Below are 10,573 nucleotides of genomic sequence, written 5' to 3'. Positions count from 1 at the left end.
TCCCCTTTACAGACATGCCCACTTTATGATAATCACATGCAGTTTGGGGCAAGTCATAGTCAAGTCAGCACACTGACAGCTGTTGTTGCCTGCTTGTTTTATTTGAGCATATTTTTTATGCTAAATGCAGTACCTGTGAGGGTTTCTGGACAATATCTGTCATTGTTTTCTGTTGTTAATTGATTTCCAATAATAAATAAATAAATAAATTTGCATAAAGCAAACATATTTGCCAACTCCCATGTTGATAAGAGTATTAAATACTTGACAAATCTCCCTTTAAGGTACATTTTGAACATTTAAAAAATGTCGCGATTACATATTTTAATCAAGCTATAGCTTTTATATGTAAAAAGTAACTAGCCACTATAAGTGTCAATAAGACGTAATGAAGTAAAAAGTACAATATTTTTAAGAAATGTAATGGAGTAGAAGCATAAAGTAGCATAAAATGGAAATACTCAAGTAAAAATTGTACTTAAGCACAGTACCTAAGTAGGCTAACTCATTTGACTGTAAAATCCATCAGACAGTTGGTAAAATATATAAGCGCAATTGTGTGTGTTTGCTTAAAGTGGGTAAAGGTAGTATATATTTGGCATCATTGGGCAAAAATTCCATAATAACCTTTTAGCATATTGTAATTCAAGTGTTCTGAGAGAAAACTAGACTTCTGCACCTCCTCATGGCTCTGTTTTCAGGCTTTAGAACATCTAGCCTGTGACGGGAGACTTTGACCAATCACAGGTCATTTCAGAGAGAGAGAGCGTTACTATTGGCTGTGCTCGGGCTGGTGGGCGGTGCTTGGTATTTCCTCAACAGATCTCAACATGGCTGCCGGGTCACAAACTGTCTTATTTTACAGCTGAACAGTACACTACAAGATGATTCTGAAAACATTTGAGGAGAGAAATAGGCATTACAGTAACAGAATATTGATTCATATTTGATCAGCGCTGCCTAGTTTGACCGTTTGGTCGGAGTTTGCGAGTGATTGACAGCTGGCTCTCATAGACGGCAGCTGGACAGCAGACCTCAGATCAGCTCTGACTGGTTGTTTTCCTCCGGTCTCTGAAATCTTGCAGATGCCATTAGGAGCACCGGAGGACGCCGGAGGAACATGATTTTTTTCAGATTACCTGTCTCATGCACTACTGTCAGTATAAAGTGACCATTTTATAAAAATTAGTTTTTTTTAAATCATATTTGCTCCATTTCTACCCACTGCAGCTTTAACCTAAGTAGATTGTTGGTAACATTTTTGTATATTGTTGTATAAAATTGTTGTTGTTGATTGGTGTATATGCGTAATTGTGTGTGTTTGCTTAACTAGTAAGCTAACTAGTGTGCACCCGGACCCCTCATAATAGCGTGCACTGGGGCCCGTCGTAACTACCTTACGCCACTGATGAAAAAAACTAACAGTTTTCTAATGTGGACACAGAATAGACATCAGATACCAAATGCTAATGCATCTTATACCTTCTAGATAGTAGAGTAGGTCTATAAAACAAACCAAATCATCATGATTGTTCAGACATAGTCATGGACAATGTGAATTGCCAACAGTTCCATCTTGGCAGTTTGCCTTCATGAGAGTTAAACTCACCAAAAGGTTAAAAGTGTATAGTAGAGCAGCAGTATCCATTAATAGAGGCAGCAGTGAGTGAATGTAAGTAGGCTTTGTCCCCAGTCAGTGGATCTATAATGCGTCTATAGACGCTCCGCCTCTATCATCATGAATAAATAATCTACAGGTCGACATGTCTATTGGCTGTCTCTGTCTGTCATCCGGCTCTGAGTTCACTCTTCAGACAGACGGCTGTGTGAAGACACAATGAATGAAATAGAATAAAACAGGAAGTTAGATGATTGTACTTTCAAAGTAAAGGTGTATAATGTGCATGTGCAATTGTACTGTATATTGTGTATTTCAATGCTGTTTATGTATAGGCCTATTTAAATCTACAGTGGGTAAAAATGGAGCAAATATGATTAATGAAAGTTATTTTTTATAAAATGTTCACTATAACCTGACAGTAGTGCATGAGACAGGTAATCTGAAAAAAAAATCATGTTCCTCTGTGTCCTCCGGTGCTCCTAATGGCTTCTGCAAGATTTCACAGACCGGAGGAAAACAAGCAGTCAGAGCTGATCTGGATTCTGCATGCGATCCAAGTCATTATTTAAAATCATTCTTTGTCTAGGTTTCCTTTCCTCTTAGCCTGTGTTTATGCTGCAACACATTTTTTTTTTTTTTTTATGTTTTCTTGAAAAACAAGGGGGATAGTTTACATTTGGAGACCGATTGCCTAAAGAAACTTGTTTTGTTTGAACAGCCAGACACAGACAGCATTTCAGCATATTATAATTCAAGTGTTCTGACAGAAAGCTAGACTTCTGCACCTCCTCACGGCTCTGTTTTCAGGCTTTACGAAATTCTAGCCCATGACGGGAGACTTTGACCAATCACAGTTCATTTCAGAGAGAGAGTGTTCCTATTGGCTGTGCTCCGGCTGGTGGGCGGTGCTTGGTATTTCTTCAACAGATCTCAACATGGCTGCCGGGTCACAAACTTTCTCATTTAAAAGCTAAACAGTACACTACGAGATGTTTCTGAAAACATTTGAGGAGAGAAATAGGCCTTACAGTAACAGAATATTGATTCATATTTGATCATCGCTGCCTAGTTTGACCGTTTGATCGAAGTTTTAGAGTGATTGACAGCTGCTCAGAGACGGCAAGGCTCCAGCTCGGCTCTGATTGGTTGTTTTCCTCCGGCCTGTGAAATCTTGCAGGACACCGGAGGACACAGAGGAACATGATTTTTTTTCAGATTCCCTGTCTCATGCACTGCTGTCAGGATATAGTGACCGTTTTATAAAAATAAACTTTTTGAATCATATTTTCTCCATTTCTACCCACTGCAGCTTTAAAGCAAGGGACAAGTTCATGGTCGTGTATTTTATTGTGAAAGGTTTGAGCGGACATGGTGTAGTTTAGTTCCTGCTAACCTGCCAGTGTTAGTCGGACAGCTTTAGAGCTTGAACTCAACAACAAGCCCTCTCAGGCTGGCCCATCACAGCCAGTTGTTCTTTTCTCTTCCTCCTCTCTCCCTCTCTCTCTCTCTGTTTGTGGGAGTCCTGTAGTTCCCCTCCCTGTGAGCCTGCAGTCTCACGGTGGGAGTGGGTGTGTCGATGCGGACCAGAGCAGCCTAGTCGCTGCTCGTGTTGTGTTGAGTTGAGCGCTCTCTGAGTAGAAGAGTAGAAAGTTGGAGATGAGTTCAGAGTGACGCGGCCCGCCTCGGAGCAGGCTAACCGTCCCGGAATGGCAGTTTGGACCCGAGCGGATAAAAACGGTCAGCTGGACCTGCTGCTACGCGACCGTTGGATCCGAGTGGCGGCAGAACTCACCCGGGAGACGTTGACTCTAACGGCCGAGGCGGAGGCGACCGGACCGGGGGGAAACAGTCACTGGGAGCTCAACAACTCCTCCGCAGGCCTACGGAATGGCATTACGAACGGAAACGACCCGGGACCGAGTCCGGGGAACCCTGCCCGCGGCTCTTCTTCGGGTACAGACCAGCTCCAGAACCAGAACCACGGAGGGGGTAGAGGGCGCAGCGGCAGCCCGGGGCGAGGCGGTGTCAGCCGGGGTCAACACGACGCTAACTACGGTCCCAACAGCCCCGGGGGGAAGTACCCGAATAACGGCACAAACTCTGACTTTGGAAGCCCCGGGTCGAGCTACGGGAGTCCCGGGTCCAGCTTCGGGTCCAGACAAGGCGACGTCCCGGTCCCGGTCCCCGTCAGCCTGGACGGCTCCTCGGAGGCGGTGCGTAAAGTCCGGGTTGTGAAGCAGGAGTCTGGCGGGCTGGGGATCAGCATCAAGGGGGGGCGAGAGAACCGGATGCCCATCCTCATCTCCAAGATCTTCCCGGGGCTCGCCGCAGACCAGAGCCGGGCGCTCCGGGTGGGCGACGCGATCCTGTCGGTGAACGGGAGCGACCTCCGGGAGGCGACGCACGACCTGGCGGTGCAGGCGCTGAAGAAGGCGGGCAAAGAAGTCACGCTGGAGGGTGAGTGGGCCAACGCGAGAGCGAGGACTGGCTGAGGCCAAGATTAGACTCCTGTAGTCTGGCTGGAGTTACACACCTCTGTGCAGCACTCCTCTTCATACTACCACTTATTATTGTTATGGAAGTCTCTGGGGTTTGGTACTTCTTTAAGTACATATATCATGCAGCAGATTGTCAGACAAACAAACATTTTAAAGTCAAAAATGGAGCATGCAAATAATATTTTTTTTAACCAAAAGTCACTAGTTGCTTTGACCCCACAACTGTAAGTAGCCGAAGGTGTATTTATACTAACAAGATAGTGCATTCATCAGCACGACCACCACTGGTCCCTGTTAAAATAAGAGTAGCAGGATGCACGCTGCCAGCACTAAAGGTTGGTGAACTTTATACACTGCAAAAACAGACCTACTAGAAATAAGCCAAATATTCTTAAATTTTGACAAATGTTCTTGTTTTGAGCAAAAAAAACTGCCAATGGAGTAAGCAAAATTTGCTTGGCTAGAATTCTTAAAACTAGACTATAAATCTAGACACTTTAAGACTGTAGTGTGTCTTAAAACTAGAAACATTAGCCAACATTTTGCTTATTACAAGCAAAGAAACTGTTATGTAAGAAATGTTTACTTAAAATGAGTGTTGTGTTTTCTTGATTAAGCTGACTTTAAGATTGTTTTACTTAATTTAAGAATTTATACCTAAATTAAGATTTTCAATTAGTAAAAAGTATCTATCTATAGATAGATACTCACATGTTCTGTGGGTTTTAACTTTCACCACACAATTAACCATTTCTATAACACGTTTATGAGATAACAGCAGGAATGCTGTCATAAACCATCAGGCTCACAGTACCAGTTGATCTATGACCAGTAGGAGGAGGAGGAGGAGGAGGAGGAGCAGGGTTTAAATAATATCAACAGAACATAAAGACTTTGATTAGTGCAAAGAGCAAAGTAACCACAGTTGTGGTCACAGTCAGAGTTAGACACATTGTACTCTGTGTATTTGAATGGCTGTGGGTTGCTAAAGATAAGAGGTCACTGAATAGACAGACGCTGATGAGATTTAGCCTCTGTGTGACTACACTGATACTGTCCGGGAGAGAGACAGAGGAAAACATGTAAATGATCTGTGGGGAAATGAAGCATGTTGCACCTACACGGAATAGAAGAGAGAAACAATCATATCAAAAAAGTCGTAATATTAGGAGAATAAAGTCATAACTTTATTAGAAAAAAAAGTAATTTCCTCCTCCACAAAAGAGGCAATTCCCATCAGGCCCGTGTGGTTCTTTCTTCGGAATAAATACAGCTTCTTGCACAATCTTTTCAAGGTCCTGATACTGATGATAATGTGGTGCTAATGTGCCAAAAGATGAAGTATTTGGTTATTTGTGAAACCTAAACTAAAGTATAAGTTCACAAGATGCTCCACGTTCCTCATTTTCACACAGGCGGCACGCTGCTCTACTTCCCCTCTAAAATAACCCGTAAAATTACTACTTTATAATATTATGTCTTTATTATCATAATACTACGATTTTTTTTTCTCGTAAACTCTTGACTTTATTCTCATAATATTCCGACTTTTTTTTCTCGTGAAGTTCTTACTTTATTTTCGTAATATTACAAAGTTTTTTCTCGTAAACGTCTGACTTTATTCTCATAATATTACGACTTTTTTTCTCGTAAACGTCTGACTTTATTCTCGTAATATTACGACTTTTTTTCTCGTAAACATGACTTTATTTTCGTAATATTACGACTTTTTTTCTCGTAAACTTATGACTTTACTCTCGTAATATTACGACTTTTTTCTCGTAAACCTCTGACTTTATTCTCATAATATTACGACTTTTTTTATCGTAAACTTCTGACTCTCGAAATCTCATATTTATTTTTTTCCCCTAAATGTGGCCCTAATACTCCGTCGTAACATAATATATTAGGGAAGCACGACTTTTTCAGTCCCGATCCAGATAGCGGTACCTGGGCTTTGGGTATCGGTCGATACCGAGTACCGATCCGATACCAGTGTTTAATTAATAAGCTGTATGCCTCACTGTGTGGAAGTGATTGGGATCATCCTTTTATGTGCAAGGCAACATCAGGCTGGACTTAAACATCGCTTTCCTAACTTTTTAAAACAAAATGTAACAAATAAATAGATATAAATTTAGTGAATTGCTATTTATTATTAAAACAATAACCAACAATTTGGCAAAAACTCTTCAAAATCTTCTAAATTAACAGGAATTAAGTGTAAACCTTTTTAATGCAGCAACAAATTGGTCAAAACTTAAACAGGAATTAAAATTCCAGTATGTAATGTATATAGTATATAAACATGAATTGAATTTAATAGATCGGCCTCATTGTCACCGATACCCAATCCAGCTGTTTGAGTCAGCATCGACCCAATATCCAATATTGTATTTGAAAAGATAAATTAGGTCCATATAGTCAGAAAATGTGTTCTCACTGCATTTAGAGGATGAAATGTACCAATGAGACTTCTGTACCAGTATATCAACATGTTATTTATTTGGGTCAGTATCAGATTTAAGAAGTAACATCTGTATGCAAGTCAACCTTTTACTGCTGATATGAGGCAGACTGCATTTTTGTGATCTCCTTTGTAGTTTTTCCATCTTATTTTTCTTATTATTGTCCGATACATCTGCAAAACAGAATATAATGAAACCACTGTGGCTTTTAAAAAATACCACTTATAATAACGAAACACTAAAACTGCATAAATCAATAATTATTATTATTAAAGCATTAAATCAAATGACTATATGTAATGTGAAAAAGTCAAACATCTAGCAGCTTAACAGCCAGATATTTTTCTCTTTTTAACTTTTTAAGCTGGAATGAATGGAGGTATGGTGGCTGTATCTGTTAGCTATTTTTTTTATATTTTCTGCCCCCCTTATTGACAAATTAATGAATACAGCTCAATAAACCAATAAGCTGCATACACACTTTAAAAACACTAACGGTGTTTTCACATATAGTCCTTTTAAACTAACCAAACTCAGTCCTCTTAAAGTGGACTGAAAAGACCACCAACAGAAAAGGGACTCAGTTCTTTTTGTGTTCACATTGTCAGTTCATTTGAAAGAGGACTCAGTTCTGTTTCTGGTCCACTTTAGCTCTGATGGGGCCTCAGTCCTCTCTCTGTTCACACTATAGTTCCTACCTTCATCACTCTGCTGGTCAATGCTTTCCCCTTCAATGACATTTTTAGGGTTGGCACAGACGGTTCCACACAGAATACTGTCCAGTCTCTTGCTTTTTCTTACTTATCAGTATCTATTTTATATTACTGTGAAAACATCTCCTTCAGATAACTGTATTTATTCAAGATTCTTGCCAAAAACTACATTTGACAAGATTACACTTGAACACATCATGGTGACACACCCAATACTCATTTTTGAGTTTGAACGCATCATAATATAACTCAATGGGACCTCCTACATTAGCTGTTAGCTTTGTTATTTAGCCAAGCAGGACTGTGCTGCCCACCGGCTGCAAACAGCTAACGTTAACTAGCTCTCCTCCTGCTGATTTCAACACTGATTTGTTGTTCACACATTGCATTATCAGGGATTGGTGAGTAGAAACTATTAATGCCGATCTCCCAATTGCATATTTTTACTGAATATTGGCCGGTAACAATCGGTGGCTGGTCAGGAGGTCTGACTTTGGTTTGTTTCAGAGGTTTCTGATTTCTTTAGTTTTTCACATATGAGCAAAAGATGCCGACTAATTACTCTGACTCCGTTTGGAGGGCTGAAAGGGACCAAGTGTGAAAACACAGTAAGTGTATCATTTGATATGAGAGGTAGATTATTGTTAAGAGTGCTGTTGTGCAGACATGCATTCCACAAAAATATCCACAAATCAAAAAGCCTAAAAGTCTACTAAACTTCAGATTGAAGGACCATAATACATACATACTAACAAATACATACAGTAGATGGAGGTAGCATGCCGCATGTAGAGAAATGCGTTAGTTAGGCGGTACGTACTGGCTTCATTATGGGACTGAACAGAGCTCCATGGAGATGAGTTCAGATCCTAAACTGCGCTGATACAGAACTGTTCAATCTTTAGAAAAGTGGAAAAAGAGTGAACTGGAGGGAGGGAGGCCACAGAGCCCTTAGGGTTCGGAAACTTCAGGCCAGGAACAGCTAAATGCAGTGTTTAATGGTTTGGAATGAACGCCGGACGAATACTGACGAGCAGGAATTGTAGGACCTAATCAATGTGTGACACATTTCCACTCAAGTCAAAACGAGGCCTGTTTTGTGCCTCCCAAAATAAACCAAGGTAAAATGTTCTAGACTCTATCAGCCAACCACTGGGCTGAGAGGCTCTGTATAAAATGGTACATCAACATGAGTTTTTCCTTAACCAAAAATGATCCAAAATATTGTGTTGTGGATTTCAGTTTTTTCAGCTGGTTGATGGAGATCTGGCAAATAACACATGCAGATGTTGCACATAATTTAACATAGTGGAAGTGCATCATTTCAACCAGGGTTTGAAATCAACACCCGCCCCCCACCAAATGTGGGTAAATTGTTGGCAGTGGAGGATAAAATCGTTAGGCCTTCCGCCACTTTGGCGGACATGGAAAGCGCTAGGAATGGGAATAGAGAATCGGTTCCTAGTTGTCCGATTCCTTGGCATCTCATGCCTCAATCTATCGATTTTTGACCGTTACGCATGCACAATGACGCATATGCACGCTGTATCATGTTACAGTTTGTTTGGGACCGGAGCCACGGTTGAGAGGGAGAAAAAAACGCTGAAAAGCATGGCGCTACTAAACCTGAGGGGCGCACTGTATTTTGTCCCTGATAATGCAACACTGTGAACAATAAATCTGTGTTGAAATCAGCAGGAGGAAAGTTAGAAACGTTACCTGTTAGCAGCCGGAGGGCAGCACAGTCCTGCTTGGTTAAATAACGGAGCTACTAACATTAATGGAGGTTCCATTGAGTTAGTATTATGAGGTGTTCAAGCTCTGCTCCGTAAAAATGACTATTGGGCGAAGGTAAATTACAACGTTATCATGATGTGTTCAAGTGTAATCTCGTAAAATTAAGTTTTTTGGCGAGGAACTTTAATAAATCCAGATGTTTGTAGGAGATGTTTCCACAACAATATAAAATAGATATCAGAGAGAGAATTATGACCTGGTTAACTTCGTAACACTAGCTCTAAGCAGCTTGCCAAGATTTTTTTTAATCAAAGCAAATGTTTAAATAATCATAATCATTTGAATTGTGTGTTTTTATACAAACAACCACTATAGATGACAATAACAAAGTACAGTACTGTGTACAGTACGCTCCCTCCCCCGAAAAATAGGGCTCCCCAGAACCTACAGTGGGATTCGAACACTGTAATTTACCTTGTATATAATGTTTTTCATGTAAAATATATCAAACATTGAATGACACCAGATCTAAAATGTTATTCCTTTATTTAGTGCAGAGATTTCAAAAGTGGCAGATAAGAAAAAATACTTGTCTGCCACAGTGGCAGGAAGTGAAAACAGTTAATTTCAGACCCTGATTTCAACACTGCTGGTGGAATATGGCCTCTTGAAACTGGTATCGGTATAAAAACATTTGCAGCAACCCCTCAGGCGTAGACGGGAGGATGTGCTGCCTCGGGCCACAGTCCAGACGTGGGGCCTCTGTTTGGAAGAATGTGTCAGCTGCCTGTCACTGTTTGTCAGTTTGACAGGAGGTGAGCTGTGTTGTTTGTAGACCTGCTCTTCCTCCCAGTCCCCCCTCGGTCTCTGCTGGGCTCCCACAGCTCTGAGAAACAAATGGCAGTCAGACAGAACGAGGCTTGAGTTTCAATACCGCCGTGCCGTGTACACAATACATAAACCCCCAGATATTCTCACAATTAGCTTAGGTGCCCCACATTCCTGACCTCCGCTTGCATGTGCGTATTTAGGGCAAAGGTCAACACTGTCGGCTCCGGCTTGGATGATTCGTGTTGCTCCACACGAGCAAAGCACACTTTCAGTGATTTTTATTGCTGGTGCTGTATGAGTAGGAAGAGAGAGTAGAGAAATCCATATGAGGGTGAGAGGGTGATGGATGCAAAAGAGTTGAGTCTTGTTTTTTAAACAAGGCTTGTCACCAAACCATTTAATTCAGAAGCATGTTGCCTGAATAGTTTGTCAGTCTAATTTTGGCTCAAATAAACTCACAAGATAGATTATCTTCAAGCACCATTTGCACTAGATTATTACACGTGTTTTAAGATATCCAGTCCATACTACCAAGTTCAAAAAGTCACACTAATATCTGAGATATCTGTAAAGAGCTTTTTTTGTGTCTTTTTCAGTTCATTATTTGAGTTTTCCGGCCCACAAATATCCCAATTCAATTCATTCAGTCGGCATAGTGCTAAACCGGACGTTAGGTGGCTTGGCCAGCGGAAGTGTGTGGTGCAC

At 40.9% G+C, this 10,573-nt stretch overlaps 1 protein-coding gene across 1 annotated transcript in view; it reads left to right on the top strand.

Annotated features, from left to right (window-relative positions):
- Positions 1 to 2,992: 2,992 nt before the first annotated feature.
- sntb2 (syntrophin, beta 2) overlaps positions 2,993 to 10,573 on the top strand; it is a 30,557-nt gene continuing 22,976 nt past the window's right edge. The window contains exon 1 of the mRNA XM_037768725.1: positions 2,993 to 4,078. Coding sequence (XP_037624653.1) covers positions 3,328 to 4,078 — 751 coding nt within the window. The 5' untranslated portion in view covers positions 2,993 to 3,327. The remainder of the gene's footprint in view (positions 4,079 to 10,573) is intronic.

This window comes from Sebastes umbrosus, chromosome 4 (assembly GCF_015220745.1).
Source record: "Sebastes umbrosus isolate fSebUmb1 chromosome 4, fSebUmb1.pri, whole genome shotgun sequence".
NCBI lineage: Eukaryota > Metazoa > Chordata > Actinopteri > Perciformes > Sebastidae > Sebastes > Sebastes umbrosus.
This window is presented reverse-complemented; position numbering and strand designations above follow the sequence as displayed.